The sequence below is a fragment of the Corvus brachyrhynchos genome, unplaced genomic scaffold (assembly GCF_000691975.1).
Source record: "Corvus brachyrhynchos isolate BGI_N302 unplaced genomic scaffold, ASM69197v1 scaffold4, whole genome shotgun sequence".
Classification (NCBI taxonomy): Eukaryota; Metazoa; Chordata; class Aves; order Passeriformes; family Corvidae; genus Corvus; species Corvus brachyrhynchos.
The window spans coordinates 2,631,664-2,657,439 of record NW_008237878.1 but is presented as its reverse complement, the minus strand read 5'-3'; the positions used below and the strand labels follow the sequence as shown (position 1 = coordinate 2,657,439).

General features: G+C 45.8%; 2 protein-coding genes across 2 annotated transcripts; one reads left to right on the top strand and one right to left on the bottom strand.

Annotated features, from left to right (window-relative positions):
• The first annotated feature begins 14 nt into the window (after positions 1 to 14).
• On the top strand, positions 15 to 17,915 carry WDR82 (WD repeat domain 82). Its single transcript, XM_008632173.2, has 9 exons — positions 15 to 191; positions 5,103 to 5,200; positions 8,073 to 8,139; positions 8,331 to 8,430; positions 10,496 to 10,612; positions 12,009 to 12,164; positions 12,289 to 12,358; positions 14,138 to 14,280; positions 14,459 to 17,915. The coding sequence occupies exons 1-9, from the start codon at positions 31 to 33 to the stop codon at positions 14,486 to 14,488; spliced, it is 942 nt and encodes a 313-aa protein (XP_008630395.1). The 5' UTR covers positions 15 to 30; the 3' UTR covers positions 14,489 to 17,915.
• A 758-nt stretch (positions 17,916 to 18,673) lies between these two features.
• On the bottom strand, positions 18,674 to 25,279 carry PPM1M (protein phosphatase, Mg2+/Mn2+ dependent 1M; the record flags this gene model as incomplete). The annotated part of the gene is made up of 9 exons (XM_017732378.1): positions 18,674 to 19,964; positions 20,241 to 20,389; positions 20,589 to 20,696; positions 21,578 to 21,641; positions 22,061 to 22,179; positions 22,500 to 22,584; positions 23,562 to 23,674; positions 24,165 to 24,419; positions 25,043 to 25,279. Coding segments are annotated over 9 exons (1,275 nt in total), but the record flags the coding sequence as incomplete, so codon positions are not given.
• Between the last annotated feature and the right edge of the window lie 497 nt (positions 25,280 to 25,776).

Genomic DNA, 25,776 nt, shown 5'->3' with positions numbered 1-25,776 from the left:
GAGCCAAGCAGCTGGGCACCGGCGGGCTGGATGAAGCTGACGGACAACGTGCTGCGGAGCTTCCGCGTGGCCAAGGTCTTCCGCGAGAACTCGGACAAGATCAACTGCTTCGACTTCAGCCCCAACGGCGAGACCGTCATTTCCAGCAGCGACGATGACTCCATCGTTCTCTACGACTGCCAGGAGGGCAAGTGAGTGGCGGGGCCGGGGGTGCAGCCCTCGGGGTCTGGGGCAGTGCCTGGGGCACGGGGGGATGAGGGGCCGTGGGGGCTGCCCACGGTGGCCTTTGGGGACAAGCTCTGCCTGGCCCCGCAGGTCTGGCCGGTGAGCTTTAGCTTGAGCTTCTCTCCTGTTGTTTTTTAGTGTAGGCTTGTGAATAGAATCCCAGCGGCAGGGATAGCAGCAGCGTGGGTTTGTCTGCTCTGCGAGTGTACTTGTTATCTTGGTAGGCTGGAGACAGTGGTGATAATTCCCTATGTGTAAGCGAAAGCTCACTTCTGTGAGAGCTAAACGGTTGCAAAGCCTAAAGGATTCAGGTCTGGTCACATCTCCAGGTCTTGGGATTGCTGCAGGTGTGGAACTGACTTCTCTGGGCTTAATTCTCGCTAATTAATAGAGAAGCGATTGTTGTGAGCAATGTGCAGATGTGCCCTTTTAAACGCTTCATTTGAGTGTAACTTCTTGGCTAAATGCTTTAAGCCAAAAGGTGCAGGTGGTGTGGTGTATATTACTATAACTTCTCAAAATCTGATGGTGTTTTCCATAAAACCCAGTTCCTAAGTGGTGTCTTGGATCGCTGCAGGCAAACGTGGTCCTCTGTGTTTTAGATAATTTTCTCGAGTTTTGTCCTTATCTCTAAAGCACAGTTAAAATACGTGTGATTTGTGTGTGTCTCCAAACATTGTCTTAGTTTAGATGTAATCAATCAAGGTGTTTATTGATTTCTGTTATGTAAGGGTAATGAGTTAAGAGTGTGTTTCTGTTTCTCATTTAACTGTCTGGTTTTATCCTTCTTCTGCTATTGATCACATGGTGCTTGTCTTGTTTTTCGGATAAATCCCCAGAAGTTTGCAGAGCACTTGAGATCTGTTCAGAGGATGGAAACCTACGCCAAGGGTGTTTGAAGTCTATGACAGCTGGAACAATTTGAGCCAAATGGTGTCATTATGCCATTAAAATCTTTCTCAGTTGGTACAAGTGTGTGTTTGTCTGCTTTAAATTCCTTCAGATTTTAAGTTTTACATGTGCTTATTGGCATAGAGATGTAGTTCTGAGGTGTTTTGTGGGTTTTTTTGTAAAGTCAGGACTGGGAAGCATCACAGCCACACAGAAAGTGAACGGATAGCAAGTTATGTGTATTATGGGAGAGGGAATAAAAAAGGACAAGGTAATGCAGGAATGAAAAAGAAATGGCTTGGGAGTATCAAGGCAGAGGTATGTCAGTGTTGTATATATTTTCTAGTAAACCACGTATTCCTAACCCTCCTTTTCCAAGCAGGCCAAGACATCGTACTTGCTGGGAGGAAAGATTGCTTCCTGCATATTCTCTTAATTCTCTGGGACACCTATTTATACATTATTTTCAGCTTCTAGTTAGTTTGCTTGCTTTACACATTAAAGTTGTTGGTGTTCCCCACCTGCTAGAATGAACTGTGATGTGAAAATATTTAATTTTTATTTATGTAACAACAGGTAACTCTGTATGTATGGAGTGTGCCGTGGATCGTATCCCAGATCCTAATTATATACAGTAGTAGCAGGGCTGAGTGATGTTAATGCAGATGGTATTGATTGCTCTTCCCCTTTAAACTTGTAAAGAATGGTTTGATGGGTTGGGAGGCATTTGGCCCTTTCACTCCAATCTCCATCTAATCCTGATGTGCTTTATAGTCAGAGGGTTTGCTTTAATTAAGTTAAATGTAGATCAATGGTCCTTTACTGCGGAGCTGCAGGGCAATGAGAGTAGTTTCAAGGTAACTGCTGTGTTCTCTGATGGTTATAAAATTTTAAAATTATTTGAAAGCTGCTCATGCACTATCAGCTGGCTTAGAAGTGTAGCTGTGATTTTTAGAGGTAACTGGGGATGCAGGACACGCTTGTTCTCTAACCTGGAAAGTTTTGCTTTGAATTACGTTGTCACTAGAAATTCGTGTGGAGATGAAACCTCAGGTGTCTGAATGATCATTGTTGTGGCAGCTTCAGGCTTGTAGTTGGTTTATTTTTCCTTATAAGTCACAGCTGCAAGAGCCTAGAACTCTCACCTGCTTGGATATAATGGCCAGGAGGAAGTTAAATGTCCTGCTTGCTGGGAATCAGTGTAGGATACTCTACTTCATCAAATGGCCAGAAAATTAATGCCTTTCCCTGTCTAAAAGAAGGAAAATTTGGTGTGTGTCCTCTGTTAATGAGCAGTTCTGCTGGCAGAATTAAAATGCAGCTGTTTGGTTGTACTTTAGGTGAATCCTCACCTAGTTGGCTGTGTAGCCACACCAGAATGAGTTGTACAGCTCTGTGAGAGTATGGCCAACCCCACCTCGGTGAGCTTCAGCTTCTAACAGTGTCAGGACAGTTGAAACAGTGCTGTGCAGCCAAGGACTGACAGGACAAGATTATGTCCTTATCATGTATGTTCTGGGCTTAGGCAACTGCTTATTCATGAGCATCCAATAATTTTGGTCCCAAGATTCCACTTCTGTTTCAAAGAAATAATTGTTATAAATTTATTTATAACAATTTATTGATTTAAAATTAATAAATGGTTATTAAATTGTTAGCCCATCCTACATCACCAAATCCCTCCACAGTAGGCTGGCTTGGAAGCATAACTGAGAGGCTCACTGGAGTCTGTTGGGACTTAAGGAGGGATTCTGAAAACTTGTAGGACAGTTGTATGTTGGGATGTACAGCAATCCCTGAGGCTGGAAGCAGCCTGGCTGCACATTGGTAACCCTGCTGTGATAGAATGGTGCTCTAGCAAAGGTTTAGCTTGTATTTTAGTGCATATCAATTGTGTATTATTGATATAAATAAAGTGATGGATCTGGACTCCTGCTTAGCTGTGGTGTTTGCTGGGCACATCCACATTCCTGGTTGTGGGTGATGTTTACCCATAGCAGCACTGATTCAAACCAAGGCATGGATGATATTACAAACCTTGCCTCTGTTTTGTTTCATCTTTGTAGCAGATTTGACTGAGCTCTTGTATTTTTCTTTGTCGATATTGCTTGGTTTGTAGGTGGGATGGATAGATTAACCTTGACCTTGGAATTATGTTTAGTGATTGTGATTTGTTGTTTAAAAGTACTTAATTTTCTCGTTTGTGTTTGAAATAGTTGATTGGCAACAGGTCTTGTGTGCAGTGACACACTTCTGTTTGTGTCAGTTTACATGAAAACTTCACCTTTCCTAAAACACAGAACTCTTTCTTTTTGGTAAATGTGCTTTTGTCTGTGTGTTGATATTGTCTCTGTCTATATTAATTTATTCTAAATAGATCTTCTAAGTTTTATACTTGTAATAGAAAAGGAAAGCCAAACTAGGCATGAGAGTGTCTAATATAGTATGTTTTGAGATTGGGGTTTTTTCTTGGTTTGTTGTTGGGTATTATCCCCACTAGATTGGTCAACAGCATAGCTGAGGTAACTTCAGAAAGCAGTGTGGGGAAGCGTATCAGACATAATGTTAGAGTGTGTCAAACTTTAAATTAGGTGTGTTTTTTTAAGTGTGTGGCATGTTTGCATCTGAAGAACGATTTAAAGAACTGCTGGAGGAACAGGGGAAGAACCAGTTGAGATTTGGTCTGTGGTACAGGTGGTGTGTGGGTTTTCACTGCACTTGCTGTGTTGGCTTTCACTTCGTGGGAACTTGTCCCCAGCAAGTTTGTTTGAAGTCAGAGCCCTATGGCTTCTGCTGCTTGAGAACTAATCTTTAAGAATGAGTGTCTGTTTTTGTTATGTTATGAAAAGTCTCCGACTTGTGCTCTTGTTGGGTGTGTCAGGTTGAGGCTAGTGAAAAAAGGAAAAAGTTCAGCATGTTAGAAATAGCTTGTCTAAGGGTGTAGTCTGACAAACTTTTCTCTTGGTTTCGACTGCTCCTGCTGTTTGTTTCCATTCCCATGCTGTCCTCTTTGGTCGTGTGGGTAAAATATTTCGTGGGCCCCTATAATAACCAGAGTTACGAATTTCTGGATTAAAAATAGCTCCTGGAAGAGATGGTATTTCTGGTGTTGATCAATACCCTCGCTGGTTGACTGCCCAGCTCTGAAACCTTTGTGCTCCCTCAGTTGGGGATGAAAGGGTAAGGAGGGTGGTGGAGACCTTGCACTGCTCAAACAGGTACCACTGTCGTGAGATACCCTCACAACATTATTAGCCAGCTGCTTCTAAACTTAATCTGCAGTTTAAAATTCTAGCACTGCAGTGTATCACCTGCATCCCAGACCCCCAGAAACACAGTTCTGTAGATTGTGTTCACTCTCACTAGAGTGTCTTTCATTGTGTTGCAAAATGTTAAATTTGCATTTCTTGCCTTAAGGTTGGATACAAGTAGAATTCTGCAGTGGTTTGGAAAAGTCCCTGTGTTACTATGTCTTTTATAGATGACTGGTATATAGATGTGTTGGGTTAATATCCCGTGAACGAGACACCCTGTTCTAGGTTTTGAAGTAACAGAGAACAAAGACAAATTATACTCAATCAAAAATGAGCAGCAGATGAATGGGAGATTTGAATCGGCAAGGGCACAGTGAGGCAGTGCTGCTTGCTGTGCTCATTATGTTAGCTCCTCCTTTTCTTTTTGCAGTAGACATCATAGGAAAAGGAATTTTTGGAGGAGACAAGTGCATTTTGCAGGTGCTACAGGGAATTCTTCAAGCCTAAGGATAGTCTTGGAGAAATACCAATATCCGTGTTTGAAAATCAAATACAATTTTTTTTGTATAAAATGGTTTTTTTGTATATGTATAAGATGTTTTTTTGTATAAAAACATCTGACTACTTGAAACAACCGTGTAATGCCTTAATGGGAATAGGCCTTGTTGATGTGAGTTTTGTTTCGAGGTTTTTGTTGCAGAGAGTGCAATTATTTCTGCTTCCTCCTGACAGACCAAAGAGGACCCTGTACAGTAAGAAGTATGGAGTGGATCTCATCAGATATACACATGCTGCCAACACTGTCGTGTACAGCTCCAACAAAATAGATGGTGAGTGATCCACTGGAGTGGAGCATATTAATCTCCTTACACTACATGTCTGGATAATTAGCTCTAAAGATTGGGGAAAAAGTTATAACAGCTCTTCAGTGGTAAGAACTCTGTCAGACAGAGGCAGAGGAAGAAATTAATGTCCAACACTGATGCACAGCTTGGTGCTAGTCCTTTGAGCATCCTTACGTGTGTTTGTTCGCTGCTGCAATAACTGGAGGGTTAAACATTGCTATGGAGATAAAACTCGGTTCTTCATTGCGCTGTTCAGTTGGTGTTGGATCAGTGCTGTCAGGCAGCCTCTGCACCTTCACTTCTTTCGTGTGAGTGAGGTGGAAGGAGCATCTGGGCTGAATGCCACAGCTCTATCTGGTACACACAACTTAGCTGCAGAGGAAGGGAGGGCAGGAGGTTCAGGTAACTCAACAGATCACCAGCCAAGCCTGGAGGAGGTCACAGAGCTCAATTTTGGTTTTGTTTGTTGTAGTCAACGTCTGAGAATTCTGCAGTGACCAAGTCTCTCAGCGCAGCACTTTACAAATAGCTTTTAACGTTGTACTTGTAGATTCATAATTTCTGGAATAGAGGTCTTGGTTTGGTTTTTCCTTTGCGGAGATGAAGCTTAACAGTAGAGATGCTGGTGCCTTGTGATGTATGCTGGGCTACTAAAGTAATTTCAAAGACTGTGAATTTAGAGAAGATGGAAGTTAAGAGTTAGGAAGTCAGGTTAAAGTAGAACGAGCTGGGCCTGAAACTAGAGGAACAGGGAAGTCTCCACCAGAATTGGATTTAATGGTGTAAAAGGATTAAAAGTGTCACAGGAAGCACGTGCCTTTTGAGTGTGTTTCAGAACCTACTTATTTTTTTAATTATGTTATTACTTTGTGTCACATTTTTTATTTGGCTGTTATTTAATTTACAATAACTAATAATTAACAATTTAATGAAGCATTTTTAATGCCATTTTGAGTACTGAGTTTTTGTTTATAAGTACTGGTAAGCCTTAAGACTTAAGTCTTTGTGCTGCAGGGTAGCATTATGCTAAACAATCAGAAGAAAAGAAAAAGATACAATGTGAGAATGTTTGTTGCTGTTACAAATTGTAAGATTAATAAACCCAACAGGGTGTTCTGTAGGATTCCAGATACTGTTTAGTCCCTAATGCACGTGGTCATGGGCAAGGTGCATTGTATTAACCTGTTTTGCAGGTACTGGGAAGGAAAATTACCTCAGGAACATGCTATAGGAATGCTGGTGCTTGTTTCCAAGCATTTTTTTGTGTTGAATTGCTACCAATCTAGTTGTGAAGATTTCCTCAAGACCTCTGGACTTAGTTCCTGTTGCCTGATTCCAGGCTGAGGTAGTAGTTTGTACAGTTTGAGGGTCTATGATACCACCCGGTACAGGAGATAACTGTACAGGCCACTGCCTTGCCTGGGACAGAGCACTGCCAGCAGTGAGGATCCCAAAGGAGCACAATTCCCCAGTGCTTCCTCTTTAGCAAAGGAAGATGGAATTCTTCATGGATACTTCGGAGATCAGGTAATGACAGTTCTTGCAGGAAAAAAATAGAGACGTGTCTTAACAGGAAGTTTGAAGCATGTTGGTTCTATCCAGTGTGGGATGTGACACTGGTGTTAGGGATTTGTATTTTGGATAATCACCTCAGGTCACTTAGAGCCTTTCAGAACTGTGTGTCACCAATACCACATTTCCAGCTTGTTCCATCAGCTTCAGTTTGCTTGTCAGATACTGGAGGGTGGTTTAGGCCTCTGACCTCAGCTTGATGAGCAACCTCAGGCAAAAATGGGAACTTGATAATTTTTTCACAGATAGAAAATTTTGCTGAATGAGCCTTTCAAAACATTCTGAACACAGTAACCCCTCTGACTGTCAATACACCCAGTACATGTTGCATCCTCTTGGCACATGTTCTTCTTAGTCAAAAGTAAAAGTATCCTTGACCCTCAGCAGGACTTGTTCCAGCAGTACAGCGTCTGCACATAAAGATTGAAAAGTGGCTTCGGTTGTTTAATAATTGTTTCCTCTTAGAAGGATTTATTTTAATTTTGGGAGAAAGTCTCAACAGCATCTTCAGAATCGTGGGCTACTCTTAGTATGTTCACCTATACTCAGGATAAAATTGGCACTTGAGAAATGTTGTGCTGCTGCTCTCATCTATTCAATTTATGTTTAAGGTTGCTTGAAGTACACTAAGCTTTAGATTACTCCTCTGTCCTCTTCTTAGAGCTTAGCTGCTCTAAGTGCAGAGAAGGTGTGAAGCTGTTGATTGTCAGATTAAACAAAAAGAAGAGAGATTTGCTAGTTTTTAATGGTCTTGTCCTGGCTTTGAAGTTATGATTTTATCTTTTATCTTCAGCTGAGTGCAGAATTTGTACATTTCCTGTGTGTACTGCTTAGTTGGAAATTTGTTTGCTGAATGTGTATGTAGGAAAGAGCAGTATTCATGCTGCAAAGCAATACAAAGTAAATTTGCAGAGTAAACTCTGTAAATTTGATACTCTCCATTTTGTGAGAGTGATGGACTAAAACCTGCTGCTACTTAAATTTTAGCACCTTTGAAATTACCTTGCCTAGATCACATGACAGTTGTTTTTAAAATGTAACATGACTTCCAAACGTGGGAATTATCTTTTCCTGTTGGCTAATTTGCAGTTCTGCTTAAGTACAGAGTTGGTTTTTGTCTGTTTCTAACTTGATTCTCTTCTGAAGTCTGACTTAAAATCAAATGACCAGACTTAATCACTATGATGAGATTACTGTTGCTCTGGGGAGCAAGTTAGTATGTGATCACTTTCAGATGACCTTGGGCTCATGGAATAATAAAGCTTATGGTTTGTTTATGTTTCAGACACTATCCGATACCTCTCCCTGCATGACAACAAATACATTCGGTATTTCCCGGGGCACACAAAAAGGTGAGATGTGGCTTGGGGACAGGACAAGAGAAATTGAAATAAGAATGGTAATGAGCTCGAGTTCCATTACACTTGGTTCATGCTACTTACTGCTTTGTTCAGTTATGGGTTTGTACACAGCTGTTGGGGTGGGTGTTGCTCCATTCACGTCTTTGGTTTGTCTCTGATGCATGTGGGATTCTGTATTGCAGAGTGGTTGCTCTTTCAATGTCTCCAGTAGATGATACTTTTATTTCTGGATCCCTGGATAAAACTATTCGACTTTGGGATCTCCGCTCTCCAAATTGCCAGGTAGGTTATAAAATTCGTGGGCACAATGCATTGAATTTTCAGTTGGAAGAATAAAAAATGGATGTGTGTTTGTAACAAACTAAAAAGACTGCTAGAAGTGTGTGCTGCTGATTCAGTGTTGACACCTTCCCAAAGAAGCCTGGATCAGGAATCTCTGTGCAGTGTGTGTGGTGTGTCACATTGTGTAACACCACTTGCTCTCACCTGTGTCTCTGCTGGAGAGGCACTGGGGAGAGCAAGAAATAACACTCGCAGCTGATGAAACAAGAGAAGGGCTGGGTGTCATCAGCTTGTTCATCAGGCTGCTACCTTATGCAGAGGGTGTTCTCTCAGAGCAGGCATCCCTCCTGTGTTGTGAATTCATCTTATCTGAGTGTTTGTAGTGTGTGTCTAAAATTGGTGCCTTGATGCAATTAAATTTGATTAAGAAACTGGTGAGCTAAAGTAACACAGCAGCCATATGGTCTGGCACTTCCTTGCATCTCTGCTGTTGTTCATCAGAACTGTTTGTGAGCAGATTTGACTTGCTAGCAAGACGGAACACTGTTTGGTTTTGTTTACTTATTTTGCTGGAATACTTTACTTGTTTTAGTGGAAGCAGGCTTGTACGGGCTGAGAAAAATACCAGAACTGGCAGCAGTGGCAGGAATAAAAGATTGGAAGTAGAATCTCCACCTTTAGTGGTGCTCAGTTGTTTTCTCCTGGTATCTGGATACGTAGTGTTGTGTTCTGTTATTTCCCCATCTCCCCGGGACCATTTTGCTAACAAGAGAGGGCTGTTTGCTTATTCCAGATGATGGAACTGTAAATGAAAGAGAAAGAAAAAAGTTAAATTTCTTACAAAATGTTTTACATTTTGTAAATTACAAAATCTTTCTTCAAGCCTTTTCTGGCAGATCTTAATTCTGCTATTTTTGGGGGAGTATGCCTTTAACTCCAGTGTGTAGGTTTCCCTTGGGATGTATCTTCATCTCCAAGTTGCTGCAGATGAGGTAGGGTTGTAAGTGCAGTAACAATTCTGTGATTTATGCTAATGCCTGAACGTGTAAGAATGATAAAACAAGGACTTGTTACTGGAAGCTGCATCCAGCCAAGTTTGGGAAACAGGTTGAGGAAGTGTTACTTGTAGTTTTCAGTTGGTCCGTGAGATGGCAGCCATACTACCTGGAAATATTCCCATTCCCGGGAAACCAGAGCTGACCCACTCACCAGAGCCCCTTAGCATTGGCTAAGCTCACTGCCTCATCGACAGAGAGCACAGGGAAAACTGACCTACGTGGGAAAGAAGAGAAGTAGTAAAGTCTCTAGACTTTATGTAGAGAAGAATGCAGAAAGAACGAAAAATGCAGAAACTTGTTCAATGTATTACATATATTTACTCAAAGGTGTGTTCTTGTTTAGGTGCATACACTATGTTCATAAAAATGCTTGACTAACATGCACAGACTGCTAGTCAGGATACAGAAAATTACAATTAAAATTAAAATATTTTGTGGGCTTTTACCAAATTTTGTCAACTGTTTTCTACTATGTGACTTAAGGAAAAGGTAACATTAAAAATAAGCACTGGTAGCAACCTGTCAATTTTAATATGTAAGGTCTGTTGGCTTCCAGCAGGTATGAGTTTTCATTAAACAGGCATGTAAAGCTCAGCAGCGATATTCCCTTGCTTTCTAAGTATTTTTTTTTCTCTCTTGTGCAGCCGTAAATCGTAGAGCATTGCTGTTGATCCCAGCAGCAGTGTTTTGTGGTGCTCCCTGGTATGGTTGTTAAGACAGCCATATGAGCCTCCCTTCTCTGGGGACTTTTGGAGTGCATGACACCTTGAATGAGGTTTTGATTTGTTTTGGTGTAAACTTTGTCACTGAAGCAAACTGGAAGTTCTGTATGGTGACCTGAAGTTGAGAAAGCTGAGTTCTGAACCTTTGTAAAACCTCAGTATTTACAACTGAAATTAATTTGTTCCACCCCTAATCTGCTGTCCTGCTCACAGTGGGCTCAAAGGATGGTGGTAGAAATGTGAGCATCAGTCTTGCAAGTTAATTCTGGCTGTTTCTCTTTCTAGGGTTTAATGCATCTCCAAGGGAAGCCTGTGTGTTCTTTTGACCCAGAAGGGTTGATTTTTGCTGCTGGAGTCAATTCTGAAATGGTGAAGCTTTATGATCTCCGCTCTTTCGACAAGGTGAGGTACCCTAACTTCCCTTCTTACACTTTTATCTTGCAAGAAATAATCTAAACTCAGTGCTCAGAGGCTGGATTTGTGTACTCGAGCTTACTGTCTGGGGTGCCTCCTTGGCATCTACAGAGTTCTCAGTAAGCACACATCTCATGGACAGAAAGGGATATAAATCCTGAGGTACACTCTTAACCAGTGTTAAAGTGCTAACTCTTGAACCTGCTCGAAACTCCAGGTTAGGCTTATATAGAAGTGCGTGGTGTTAGGGCGATAGGGAGATCGCTGCTGTGTTCCCCAAAACTGTCTTGGGCACAAAAACGCTCAGGTGCAGCAGTATAGCCACTAGCAAGCTTCTCCTTTCAGCCCCGCAGATGTTTAGCGCTGAGGAGACACACACACACACACACACACACGCACAAACACACACACTTAAGCCAGATAGCTCAATATTACCAGAGATAAGGGGCCAAGGAGCGCTCTCCGCATGGCACGTTCCACAGACGAGGTTTATTTCATCCTCCGCAGAGGGGACCCAATGCGAGAGAGGGCCCAGCGTGCTCGTGCTCAGGTTTACGTAGAGTTACAGTGATCTGAGGGCATGGGGGCGGTACAAAGGCGGGACCAGGGAAGGGAACCAATGAGCGAGGGAAGGGGCAGAGTTGGGGGATCAGGTCGCATATGCAACAGCACAGGCTGCTGGGAGAGGTAGTTTTTTAACCAGGGTCTGGGGGTGTGTAAGGTTACATTTCATCCAGAAGACATTGTGGGAAAGGCCTTTCCTTTATTCACACAAAGGTGAGAGTGGTGTCGCCAATATCTGAGTTTTTCCACCAGCAGGCATTTGCTATTTCAGGGTTCTCTGGCCCACCAGCTGGCTCAGCTGTTGGCTCAGTGACTCCAACATAGGCTCTTTTTTGTGTGGTTTTTGGCCTTTCTTTCCTTGCTGCTTATTCCAGAAGAACACAGGCAGAGATTGAGCCAGGAGTGTCAGAAAGGATGAAAATTTCAAAGGAAACTGTACTGGCATGAGCAGCTGAACTGAATAAGTACTCAGCATAGTTAGGTCTGTGGTTTTCAAAACTCAGATGATGATTACACTGGCTCAAACTCTTTCTCTAAGTTCATTTAGCAGCCTTGTTCAAAAACGTCTTCCTTTCTTAATTTAATTTCTGCTGTTGATTGTGGTAGAGTGTGAAACTATTGGATTGAAACAGCCTATTGTACTCTTTTTTTGCTTTGGAAACTGGATTCATCTGTTGAAACTTACACATGCAGTGACTTGTTTGCCTTGACACTGTCTTTTGGTATCTTAGGGCTAAGGATTTTCTTTTAAAGGTTAAAAGCAGATTCTTGTTAACAGCAATGCAGAGTCTTCTTCATATTTCCCACTTTCTCTCTGCAGGGGCCATTTGCTACATTTAAGATGCAATATGACCGCACATGTGAGTGGACAGGCCTGAAGTTCAGCAATGATGGGAAACTCATCCTCATCTCGACGAACGGCGGTTTCATTCGGCTGATTGATGCCTTCAAAGGAGCTGTCCTGCACACGTTTGGGGTGAGCCTGCTGCCTGTGGTACTTCCTGGAAAACTTGGTGTTAGTTTGGGGAGCAGGTGCCCTTTGGCTGTGAGCTTGCTGTGGACACACTCTCTACTACATATTCTCCTGTTTTGTGCCATAGGGTTATAACAATAGTAAGGCTGTCACGCTGGAGGCATCATTCACACCAGACTCTCAGTTCATCATGATAGGTAAGATAATTCTTGGCAAAAATTTCAGTGCTCTGAAATTAGGTGTGTTATGTAGGGCTAAAGCTGTGTCTGTTGGGAAGCAGAATGTATTTAAATAATACAATGCAGCCGTAAGCTTTCTTTGCACTGACAGTGTTCTGTTAGATTGCTCAGTGTTCTCTAGACTGAAATGTAAAAGAGCCTGCAATAAGTCTTATCGTTTTTACTTATGTATAAATGCTGTTCCAAAATAGATAAGAAACCAGGAAACTGTTGTAATGTGGGAAGACCTGTCACATAATTTGTCAGTGGTCCTCGCCCTGTGGCTAGGATGCCCTCATGTGCTTCCTCAAAGCATTTTGTGGCTGTGTTGTGGCCGTCCCCTGTTTCCTGATGACCAAAGCACCTGTTTGTGCTTGGGTGACTGGTCTTGTAGCTTGGTGCATTTGTACCACCCCCAGGGGTGTTCCTGCTCTGGTGACATGCTGGGGCAGCTGCAGTTTGTTCATGTGGCTCTTGTAAACCCCCATGTCTGTGGAACAACTTCTTAAACCCTTGATAGAAGCTGTAGGCATCGCCCTGGTGGCTCCCAGTGTATGATTCCCCGGCCCTCTGCAGATGGACTCCTGAGGGAAGCAGGTGGCAAAAAGCAGTTTGAAACTCTTGTACAGCCTGGTGCTGCACCTTGGGCACCCCAAAATAAGCACTTCAGTCGCCTGCTGCCCAACAGGACCTGTGGACACGAGTCAGATGAGTCTGTGTGGTGCTGCCCCTTCCTAGAACTTTAATTTTGTTCTTATTTCTGTGGCTGATATATCAAATATGTTTAACTTTGTGGTAATTTGGTATCCAGATCCTCGTTTTTTCTGGATGACTGATGATCTTGGCAAAATTTCTTTTCTTTTGTTCTGGCTGAGAACTTCCTGATTGCAGAGAAGAGGGGTGGGGTTTTTTGTTTAGTCTGTCTCTGGAGAGCACTTTATTGCACATATTTACCTTCCTGTTGTTCTCTTTCAAATTAAAACAGTAGTAGAAGTTCCAAACCACTTATTCCTCTTCAGTTTTTTTACAGTTAAGTTGCAACTTGTGCTTCTTAATTTTTTTTTCCTGAAAGGCTACAGGCGTAAATACAGAAGCAGAAGAAAATGCTTTGCATATTTGTTAGGAATCCTATTTAAAATGAGTCTAAAGCTGAACTGAATTACAAAAATGTAAAGTTCTCAGCCTCAGAGTTTGAAAAACATAATTTTAAAGTGAAAAACTTATCCCATTATAGTAATGTGGAGAGTTGACATCTCCAGGGAAGCTTCTGGTATTTGGCTTAGTGCACTGAAATCTGGTTACCTTCCATGGTACAGGCTTTGGTTTGATTCTGTGCCCACTGAGTGAGACATTTACCTGTGTCTGAACTGAGAACTTGTGTGAACAATGACTCTTCCCCCAGCACTTGGCCTCTGCACATTGGTGCAGGTTGGCCAGGGTCTCTCCTGCATTGCTGGAGGTGTCAGCTCTCCTTTTCTACTGGGTGACAGTAGTTACCATCTTTGCCTGAACAGTGTTGCCCTGTTGTGTAGTTGAGTCTCTGCAGTGCAAAGGTACAAACCTGCTGTTTGGATACAGGTGTGTTAACTCTCTGATGTTTTGTACGTGACCTTGTGACACTTGGAGAACTCTAAAGGTTGTGTTACAAAGTTGAGACCTGCCTGTTCCTAAAGTTCTGACAGAAAAAAATGCTCTTCATTTCCTCTGCTGACCTCTCCAGTGCATCTTGCATATCTTGTTTTCCACTCTTACCTTCAGGTTCGGAGGATGGGAAGATCCACGTTTGGAATGGGGAAAGTGGGATGAAGGTGGCTGTCCTAGATGGAAAACACACAGGTCCTATAACCTGTCTGCAGTTCAATCCAAAATTCATGACTTTTGCTAGCGCATGTTCCAATATGGTAAGGAAATGGGCTTTAAGTTCCTCTGAGCTCCATGAGGTGCTGACCCTTCCAGAGATGAATCTGAGAAGTCTCAGTGCCTCTCATGTGTGCTTACAGAAGGTGCCAGCTCCTATGGGGTGCTGTAGGAGAGATTTGTGTTCTGCTATGAAAAGATGTGTTCTTTTCTCCTCTGTAGGCCTTCTGGTTGCCAACTATCGACGACTAATTCCTATGCTGCGGCTGCTGTTGGATGGCTCCCGTACTGCTAACAGCAGCACGTCATTGCAAGCATAGTTTTGGAATTGCCTACATCTAGACTGTGTTCCTGTTCCTGCGTATTTTCCATGTCTTACCTTTATCTACAGCATTCCGTTGTGGGGACTGCTCCTCTTGGCCTCCTGGCACGCTCAAGAAGCAGCATGCTACAAGTTCTTACCTTCCAGTCCATGCCCGGCAGGCTTCAGCCCAAGATGGAACTGACACAGTATTATTTCTTAGAGCGGTGAAGTCTGTTTTATCTACAAAATGTTCGTGGCATTTTTTAAAGCTGTAATTATGTGTTTTCCTGCTGTAAGTGCACAAGGCTATTGATGTTCCAACGTGGAACGTGCAGTTCCTTTCCGTAAGTGCATGTTTTTAACGTCTGGGATCTCTGGTTTCACTGCAGTCCACAGATGCAAATACTTCTGTGCCAAATGTGAACACTGACAGTTTTCAGCGCAGATGCTGGATTCTCTTGCAGTGGAACATGCACCAGAAGCACGTGGGTAGCTGTGAATGTACCTCATACTTCTTGTCATCCTTTATTTGGCGATTTAGTGTGCAACTGCACAGGTTTCATCCACTGTCAGAGGTTGCCAAAGCCTCCCTGCTGTTTGCTGTGTCAACATCCTGGAGGCTCAGACAGCACTGCTGAGGTCCAGCCAGTGTCCCAAGCAATAAAGGAGTCTGTCAGTTTTCAGGAAGACGGAGAAACCACACTGAGACTGACAGCACAGTCTGCCTGTGTATCTTCCTTATGTACCATCTTGGCTGATCTTACTTGTAAATATCATGGGGTGGGTGGGCAATGGGAATGGGCCATATTTTTTTACTTTTAGATATAAAAGAATATGATGTGGGCCAGTATTGTGAGGTGTCTAGGCTGTTTACTTTCACTGATGCAGTTTTCCGCCCCCCGGTCTGTAAATAAGCTCCATGAAATTTGTCCCACACCAGGCTTAGACCTGTATCCCCTGTTGGTAAAACTGACACGTGGGTAGTCCATCACACAGTTTGTTACTGGTCTGCAGGTTTCCAGTGATAGCTCCAAAAGAGCATCCTTTCTCAGATGGCGTCTTCAGAAATGAATTCTAAAAATCTTAGGCATGACTGTGCTGACACTGCTTTGCTGTGGCCCTTCTCCAAGGAATGCCCCTGCAAAGAGATGGGGAGGGACATGCTCTCCTGCCTCAGCAGCTTGTAGCACAGAAAAGCTGGCAGGCTGGTCTTCAAGCCCAGTTCCAGTTTCTTTTCCCTGAAATGCTGCTTCAATGGAATGCATCCACCAGCAAGCTGGGACAGGCCTGGCGAAAATGTGGTGTTCATTATTCTTGCCTTTCCAAACACACTTGGGTTTGTGCTGGGCCACAGCTTGGGAAGTCTGTTCTTTCCCTCGCCCAGTCACATGTGCTTCCCTGCTCATAAATACGAAAAGCTGGCAAGGTGACAAGACAGTAAATGGGCATGTTCTCTCTGCTCTCTAGTGCCACTCCATACTGGCAAACTGTGCTGGAGCGTTTTCCTTAGGTCAGTTGTCCTGATGTTCCTGTGTTAGAGCAAAGTTCGTCTCAGCTGTATACAATTCACATCATGGCTCCCTGGAAAAGTAAATGCCTTGTAGCACAGCTGTTTCTGTTTTGCTCCTTGTTGCCTTTTGTTTTTTTCCCCTCCCAGTCCTCGTCCATGGAAAGGTGCTGTGCTAAGAGCTGGGGATGGGCACTGAGCATTTCTGTGCTGCTGGTTCTGTTCAGGTTGCAGCGCCTGCCTGTGGCAGTGCAGGAACGCTGCCCACACAGGGCAGGCTCACACCGTGGTGCTCCATCTGTGCTGTGGTTGTGGCTCATCTCTGCTGCTGCTGCCACACGGGGCATTTCTAACCACATGGGAGTTTGCCATCCTCCAGCAGAGTGATAGATGCTTTCCCTCTGCCACACAGGCCTGCTTCTGGAGATACAGATGAGAGGTTCATGCCACCCCCGTCTTCCTGTGCTGTCCCGCCGTCGCCTATAAATAAAACTGCCCCGTGCAAAGGGAGGTGGTTTTCTGGGGCCTCAGTCACTTTAACTCAGCAGTGTTGTATTTCAGGCTGCTTGGTGCTATTTTACCTTCGTTGGTGTTGGCAGTGGTTTGTAAAATACAGATTTTTGGGGTTTGTAGTGTGTTTTAACAGTCAAACTACAGCGTCCAGTAGTAAATCATCTTTGAAGTTTTTAAAGTCTTTTGCCTGAGGAAGTGAACAGATAGCCTCCGGCCATATTCCTTGTTACTTTTCACAGGGAAGCATTTGGAAGTTTTTTATTCTATAAAAGCTCTTTGTTAATGTGGTTTGAGCGCTTGTCTGGAGGTCGTTGTTCGGCTCTCTTCTGCCTGCAGTGATGTAAAACATGGTACGTTGTGGCATGGAATGTTTAAGGAAAAGGGAAGCAGAGGAGTGGTTTAGGAGGGTAGACACACAAGCACATCAGTGGCTTTCTGGAGTGAAGAGGAATGTTCAGGCTCATGCACAAGAGCACTAGTGCTCTGTTCAGGATGGCAGCTGAGTGCCTTCCCAGGGCCCACTGCCACCCACACAGGCAGAGACATCTCTGTTGGTGTAGCATGGAGTGCTTTCTATCTGGATTTAAAAGAGGGGAATGTGCCAAGTTTTGTCAGGGAACTTGAGAACTGTGTGTTTCAGACAGTTGGACAAGAAAGGTGAATAAAACTTCTAGCTTTCAGCTTCTATATGCTTCTGTAGGAGTCTCAGGGCTGCAATTCCTGTCTTCTTTAGGGCCGCCAGCTAATGAGAAACAGATCTGATGAAAAACAGCCTTCCCAGGTCTGACAGTGGCCAAGCTGGAAACAGCATTCCCCCTCCAAATCTGACATTTAAATCCACCCCATATTCTTTGGGATGAAATAAAGACCTTTTTTCAAAATAAGGGGAAGTGAGACTCGAGATCCCACTTCTGAGTAAGCAGTGTGGTGGGTGAGCACGTCTGCCTGGGCTGTAGGAGATTTCGGGTGTAATTCTCCAAGTCAGTCTTGAAAGGTTTTTATTACTTTCTTGAAGCTCCCAGGTCCTGGATTCATGCCCCAATCCCTGCTCTGGAGGGTGCAGGAGCAATTGAGTGACAAATTTGGAAGCAGCAGTGTATCTTTTCCAGTGCCTCTTAGCTGTATTAGCACTTTAAGAGACTTCACCTTGGTTTTGGGTCAGCGGCAGGAACCTGGCGAGCCTTTCAGAAACTGGTCTCTGTGGTTGTGAGCTGCTATAGGGAGTTGGACTCCTCGGTGGTATCTGCCAGTGAGTGTAAATACATAAAGTCAAATTATGCTTTGTCACAAAATACTACATATGTGGAGAATTCAATGTTGTGGCTGTGACCAATAAATATTTTGTAGAGATACCACTTGAGTGCTGTAACTTCTGCATTTGTCCAGTGGGATACAACTTGCTGGTTTCTTAGAGGGGGAATGTTAAACTCATCCATTTTTTTTAAAAATTCCCTTTGTTTTGAAGAGTCAGAAACTCTGTAGTGGAAATTCTGATTCTTTGAAGTTATCCCTCCATAAATTGCCCATTTGAAGAGGGGGTTTTTTTTGCCAATGAATGTATCAGGGTAGGGAAGCCTTGTGACAGCTACTTATGGAGCTGTGGTACCCTAGGTGAAGAGGTGTCCACAGCAGCCTGTGGTCTGGATGGAAGAGCTGAACTCTTTCTCAGCAAGAAGGTGAGAAAATAACTTGTTGGATTTGAGTAACAGGAATCTTGGATTATTACAGTCAATGCATATAAATACAGTGTTATAGCTGCTGAAGGGAGGACAGCAGCCAGCATCATTAACATGGGTAAACCTTGCATTGTTTTCAGGTGAAGCTGAAGAGGATGGGGGGAAAGTGAAGCTGGAGAGAAATGTTTTTGTTCTACCCCTTCCTTAAACCATGAGCAGATAGCTGAGAAGGCTGCCTCATTCCTGGGGGGAATTTCCCCCTACTGCAGGAAATCATCTTTTGACACCAAGCTCTTGTGGCAGTTCAGGTAAGGGAATGCTTCTGGTGACAAGCAAAGACAAATTAAAAGCAAGAACTCCCCCGTGATTTTCTGGGGCTGTTTTTCTCCAGCCCAGCTCTGTGTAAAATCCCTAGCAGGAATACCACCACAGTAAGATGCATGGGAAAAAAACCAAAGTACTTTTATTTCGACTTTCATCCTTGTGGAACTTAAACACGCACTGGGGTTTGGCTGCTTTTCTAGGGAATCTTGGAACCTACGTAATGAATAATGAAAACCAAAGTGGGGACTCAGGGAGATGGGAAGCTTGTCCAGACCTGTATTTGCCTGGCTAATAAACAGGTTGGGAAGCAGATCCTCAGAGTTTAAGACAACTCTGGTGTGTCTGCTGGAATAAGTGCTTGAGATTCAGCACTGCAGACAAATTGCAACAAACCAGTTTTATTTTACCTGGAGCTCTTCTGCTGAATCAGCTGATGTACTGAAACACCCTGGTTCTCATCAGTGCTGCTGCTACAAAACCTGCTTTGCTGTCAGAAATGACCTGAATAGAAAAAGTGTCAGCAAGTGTGGATTAAGATTTGTTAGAAGTCTGTACACTGTGTTACTAATACACTTCAATGTTCTTAAGTAAGGCACAAAGCTTTGCACAGGGGCTCCTGTACACCAGGGTGAAGCTTCACTTGGCTACATCCTCTGGGCTTGAGGTGGTGCTGCCTACAACTGGCAACTGTCTCAAGAGGTCTGGGCTACTGCTCCAGCGTTCCCATGCCACTGGCATGGCTGTGCCCAACGCTGTCTTGGCAGCAGCTCCCAGGTTTTAGCACATCTCACGTTACAGCAAATGGACACGAGAGATGCTTTAGCTTATGCATCCAGTTCAGCTTAGTTCAAGTCTGATTAAAAGCCAGCTCTTCAGACTGGCTGGATCTCAATCGATCCTTATTGTTCAGTATTAAAAAGGGAGAGGGATCAGTAGAAATAAGGATTTCAGTGTCACTGTACCGCAAAGATCTTAGAAGAAGTGCCCTTTGGCTTGCATATGGCCCCCTTTAAAGGTTCTCTTTGGTCCAACAATGAGAAAGGGGAGTGCTTTGTTGCCCACTGTGCTTTTCTGGCATGTTCTTAAGGAGCTAATCTTGTTCATTCTGTGCCAAGTGCTGGCTGTGCATTTCAGGTTCCACTGCAAATGGTTTTGCTGGAAGAGAGCGTACACGTGCAGCAGAAATCCCTCAGTCTCAGGTTGATGCTGAATGGCACCACAGTAACAGAACACACAGATGCTGTGTGTCATCCTGGCAGTCAGTCCTCTTCCCTGTTGTGTAGTGGGATGACAAATACAGAGATGTCATCGTAGGATGCCTCGTGGCTGTCATCCAGCATCCACTGATGGCCTCTCTTCTTTCCCCTTGCTCTGCATACCAAGCACTTGGCCAGTTCTGAAAACCTGTGGGTAGAAAAATGCAAGGCTTGGGTTAACGTAGCAACTATTCCCCTTAAGAACAATGTTGAGATGTGGCTTTATGTTGTCAAAATAACAAAGTTTTTTAAGACGTCAGCTTTTTAATTGTTACTTCAGGATGGAGACAGATTCGCAGACAGTTTCCAAAGTCACACAAAAGAGTGGTCATGCTAGAGCTGACCTGGAAGCAGTGGGATCTCAGCCTGCTTTAGGTCTGACCAGAGTCTTTGCAAGGGAAAACAAAGACAAAGCTGGTATTACCTTTGAGGATCTGTCCTGTTTTCTGCAAGGAAGCTCCTGACCACATGGGCGACCTCGTCATTGCACAGAACATCCCAAAGGCCGTCAGTTGCCATGATGAGGACGTCATCTTCCTGAATGTCATGCAGAGCAAAGTCAAATACATTCACCTGGAAAACAGAGGAGTAAATCTGTGACAACTCCTGCAATGGAGCAGAGGGGTCAGGGAGATGAGGCTTCCCCTGAGAGGTGACACACTGGGACCAGGGTGCTTGGAGAAAGGCTAAGACCTGCCAAGTCTGTAGAAGCTGCATACAGAGCAGCAGCTTGTTTAGCTCCACCCTACAATTCCCATGTGCTGTGACTGACCTTAGGAATGCAGGAGAGGAAAGGTTTGACTTCAATGTTGGTGTCAATGACCTTGAGCTGATGATCCCCCAGGCCTCGAGAGACAGCCAGAGTCCCCAGCAGGCGAGCCTGGCCACAAAGAAAGCAAAACAGGATTGAAACATCTGGGTGTGGTGCCTTTAAAAGCTGATGTGTGGCTTGTCCTGACTGATCTATAATACATAGACCCTTCTCCAGGCATCACCCAGAACAGCCTCTGGAGACTTTGGAGATGGAGGAGTGATCAGAAGGAATGGCCTGATGGGAATGTGGAGACAGCCTGATTGTGAATGGCTCCATGTGGTCCATGGTGTGCTCTGGGTAATGCTACAGACCTCAGGAAGCCCATGGTGGCATCTGCTCTTGATTTGAGGTGGCAAGAAAGACAGTTGGGTTGGTTTGGGGGTGTCCCCTTGTCCTGGCAAAGGAGGTTTTGCACTGACTCTGTAACGGGGGTGGCACGGGGGTTTAGTGCTGGGGGAGGTGATGGGGCCTTCTGCTCAACCCCAGCACGCAGATGCTGGATGGGTGCAGTCATTGCTTCTCCCCACCTCCTCCTTCCCTCTCCAGGCTCATTTCTCAGCCCCTCCTCGAGGAGGAGAGTTTGTGGGAAAGGCAGTAGAGCCAAAGGAGACAGTCCCAAGTGGGAGCTGAGGAAGTTTGTTCTCATCTGAATCGAGTTGTTGTGTGCAAGGGGAGATGAGGAAAGGGCAGGCTGCCTCAGGACTGCTGTCTGCTCTGCTGTACTCTGGAGGAGGGTGGGTGCAGACTCTGCTCCAGAGGGCTCTGGGTTGCACCAGCCAGGCAGCAAAGGAAGCTGCTGTATCTGGGCTGTGGGACTGCGCTGTGCTGGAGAACACGAGAGCTCTGGGTCTGCTCTAGTGCCCCAGAGTGTGACATGAGTGACAGGGACACTGAGGACCCCCAGCAGACTTGCCTGTGCCTTGCCAGTGTGTAAAGCATTAAGCTACCTGCTTCCCATGACCATGGACGAGAGGATACTTGAGGTCAGCTTTCTCCACCGTCTTGTACCCCCTGGAACAGAGAATTCACTGCTGATTTGGGATTTGTCTGACTTGATAGTACAACCCAGCCAGAGCATTTTGACTCTGATTGAATCCTTGTGGTGTCCCCACGCACAGGCAGCTCACTGAGGAAAGGGCAAAGTGACCCTCACTCTCCCCTTCCTCCCCAGCTTGTACCTGCACCAGGCTGGGACTCCTGCACCAGCCCCACCTCGGTGGATGACAGAAGGACCATCCTGACTCTTTTCTAACCACCCTGCCAGGGCCCTGGTCCTTCAGTTGGAGGGAGCTGCTCACAGCACCCTTCCCTACCATCGTGCTGCTGCTCTCAGCAGCAGCAGGTGCCCTTTCTCCCTTCACCTCCCCTTTGCTATGAGCAGGTAAAGCTGTCCTGTGCTGCAGCCTTACCCTCAGGCAGAAGGGACTCACCAGCCCTCCATGAAGTAATCCCGGTACAGGACTTTCTGGCCCACATCATCTCCCTTCAACCTCCGTGGAAACTCAAAGCGTGTGAACTCACCATCCAGAAGCTTGGGGAAAAGGAAAGCCTGGAGGAAGGAATGGAGGGGTGAGCATGCTCAGGTTCTGCTTCAGTGCAGTAGGGCACCAGAGCTGCTTCTGCCTCAGGACTGGCACTCCCAGCAGCAGAGTGGAGACCAGAACTGGGAAAGCATGTTCCAATGAGGACGTGAACATCTCCCATACTAAAGACTGTTGGCTGAATTTCTACCCCAGCCCTCCCTGGCTAGTGTCAGCTGACATTATGGCCACACAGTGGCCTTCAAGGAAAGCTGGAGGTCCTCTTGCCACATGCCCTCTCTGACCCAGTGGGATGCTCGCAGCTGGATTGTCTGATGGAGTCACTCACCAAGTGCTGGATTCGCTGCCTCTCTGACTCAGGGGTGAACTCGCTGCTCATGGGCACAATGTTGTCCTTCAGGACAAGAATTGCCCTACAAAGGGGAAGAGGCAACGCTCAGCTGTGCCACAGAATAGCTGTGCACCCAAAACTTTTAAAAAAGGCCACTGTATTTCAAATAACTCCATTGCAATTGCACTGTTGCAGCAGAGAACTGTGCTTGCCTGGTTTGACAGTGGTTGAGCTCACTCTTAGAGGAATGGGAGGCCACAGCCAAGTGAGGGAAATCACCCTTCACTTTTAAACACCTGCCAGGCTGAGTGTACTGCTGCATTGCCACCCCAATGCTGGGTCTGGGCAGCTCTAATCCCTTGAAATCCCCGAACTGTTCCAGAAGGCATGAGAGCACCTTTCTTCCAACAGGTCCTGTGCCTGTTGGAAAGCAGGAGAGGGATGGCTGGGCTGCACATTTACTGTCTGTAGGATTAAATCAGAGCTGTGGTTTAACCTGGCAGGCAGCTGAACACCCCACAGCTACTTATTCACTCCCCCCACATCCAGTGGGATAGGGGAGGATAACTGGGAAAAAGGAAAGTAAAATCTGTGGGCTGAGAGAAAGTTTAATAGGACAGAAATGGAAGGGAAAATAATAATGAGAAAAGGATTAGAATATAGAAGACAACCGATGCACAGTGCAGTTGCTCACCACCCACTGATCGATGCCCAGCCAATTCCCCAGCAGTGGCCCCAGGCCAGCTTTCCCCTCAGTTCACACACGGAGCATGGTGCCACGTGGTCTGGAACATCCCTTGGGTCACTTGGGGTCAGCTGTCCTAGCTGTGTCCCCTCCCAGCTTCTTATGCCCCCAAACCTCTTTGCTGGTAGGGTGAGAAGCTGAAAAGTCCCTGAGTCTGTTGCTGAGCAGTGCCTGCACAACTTAAACATCAGTGGGTTTTCAACAGTGTTCTCTAGAACTCTGTCCCGGCTGAAACCAGGACAGTAAGATGCTGGAAACCTTGCTTAATTCTCAGCTCTCATCCCCAGCAACTTCCCCCTTTTATTATGACTCACCTGCTGTCCCCAGCATTGGCCACATACAGCTTTCCCTGGAAATAAAGGGCAGCCAGAGCAGTGCAACCTCCTTTCTGGTTCGTAGCTTCCATCTCCTGGCCAATGACTTCATCCTGTTGGTATATACAAGTTTGGAGACTGACGTGATCTGTGCTGCTGCTTTCTACACACTGTCCCATCCCTCCCAGCAGAAATCCAGAACCAAAACTGACTGTGGAAGGGCCACAGAAAACCAGCAGAGCGACAGTGTTGCCTCTGTACAGCCTACACAGCTGTTGCTCCTGGACTGTGGGTGCTTTAGGAGGGTGATGGGGAGAGCTCAGACTTGTACGTGCTGTATGAGTGTGACAGTAGCCACCTTCCTGCCCTACACAATTGTACAGAGCTACTGCAGCCTTGCTCTGGGTCAGCACTGCCAACATACAACTCTGAGGGGACCCGGGGGTCTGATCCAGCACGATCTCAGCACATTTAAAGGTTTGGCCCAAAGTTCCAGCCTACTCAGCGAGCAGCAGAAGTGCAGACCCTGCCCTTCCAGGGCACAGAGAGGGACAGACTGACTGCCTAGGCCAGCAGGACTGGTGCCCTGCATGGGGTACTCACACATTCCTGGAAGGCATTCTCCAGGGCTCCCACCACCAAGTCTGCTGCGTGGATGTGCTTCTCCTCCACGAACTGGGGGTCACTGTCACAAACGCAGTGTCCGCTGAGGTGCATGGGGGGCTGGGCCTCGGTGATGCCTCCCACAACCTCCTCCAGCTTCTGCTTGATGCAGTAGTGCAAATAGTTGGAGGCGATGATGGCAGCGTCTGGGCCACCGTGGCCATCAAACAATGCCCAGTAGTGACCAGTCAGAAACTGCCGTGCGGAAGAGGGACAAGACAGGGGCTGAAGAGGTTGTACAGATGGCAGGCTCACAGCCAGGATGCCACTGTGGGTTTTGCCTGGCTTTTCCACCCCAGCTACCCTTCCCTGCTACTCGTAAATCTCTGGGCAGCTCAAACTCAAGCAATGCCCACGTGCTGCTCTGCCAGACCCATCATCTGAGCTCTGAGCATCTGCATGTGCACCACCCACCCTCATGTGCTGTTCCTGTGTTAGGGGAGATGGGGCCATTTCACAAGAAGTGAGGCAGAGCCTGGTGAGAGCATCCTGTGTGCCCAGCTCACCCTGCTGCCCCAAGTGATGGCAAGACATACTAGCCCTTGAAAGCAGGAGGACAGGAGAGGCGAGGGCACAAAGGGCTTGGATGACCTTAAATGCTGCAAGTCATGGGCCATGGAAGTAGAAATTACATTTACAGACAGAGCTACGTATTGGCTGGCCACAGGATACATGGGGTCCCCATAACACATCCAAGGAAGGGTTTCAGCACGTGGGCACAGGACTGATGGAGTAATCCTGTGTTTCTTGAACCTGCGCCCTTGTGTGGCAGCAAAAGGCTGGCAGCAGGGGGAGCACAGCCTGCCTGGGGGCAATACCTGCGTGGAGCACAGGATCAGCCATTCCTCATCCTCCTCCAAGCCTGGCTCTCTCCTCCGGACAGAGATCTGACAGCAGGCTGCCTGGTCCTCATTGAACTCCGACTTCTCGGCATTGATAACCCTGCAAACACTCCAGGTAAGGTGTGGGGACACACTACACCTCTCCTGCTCCCCGCAGTCACTGCAAACAGCTGCACCTTGCCCCTCCTTTCCAGCCCCATGCTCCCTGCTCCCTTTTCAAACTCAAGGATCTCTTTGCAGGTGACTGCAATAGTAAGTCCTTTAAGTGCAGCAGGGAAAAGCCCAGCTCGGGACACAGAGACCTGCACCCTGGCCTCAGGCAGTGCTTGTCAGCAGCCCAGATTGTGCAATTTCCTTGTTGACACAGTGCAAAATCACCACACTTGCTTTTCCTTCTAGCCTTGCTAATGCTTGTCCCGGGACGGGAGTGTGCTCTCCTTGCATTTCACGATGTGCCATCCCAAGACCATGGGGTCATGACGTGGTCTCGCCAGGACGTGGGGACAGCCCCTGGCTGGAGTTGTTCTGCCTGATCTATCCCCTCTGCCATTAAAACAGCAAACCAAGAGATTTCTAAAAGTGTGGTCTTCCCCTTCCTTTGTTTTAAAGACGCTTTGCTAAGAACGGTGCTGCTCTCGGGGCTGCCCCGGCCACTTGTCACAGTCCTGGTGCCCGCCTTGCAGCTGGCAGGGGGTGGGTAGGGGTGTCCC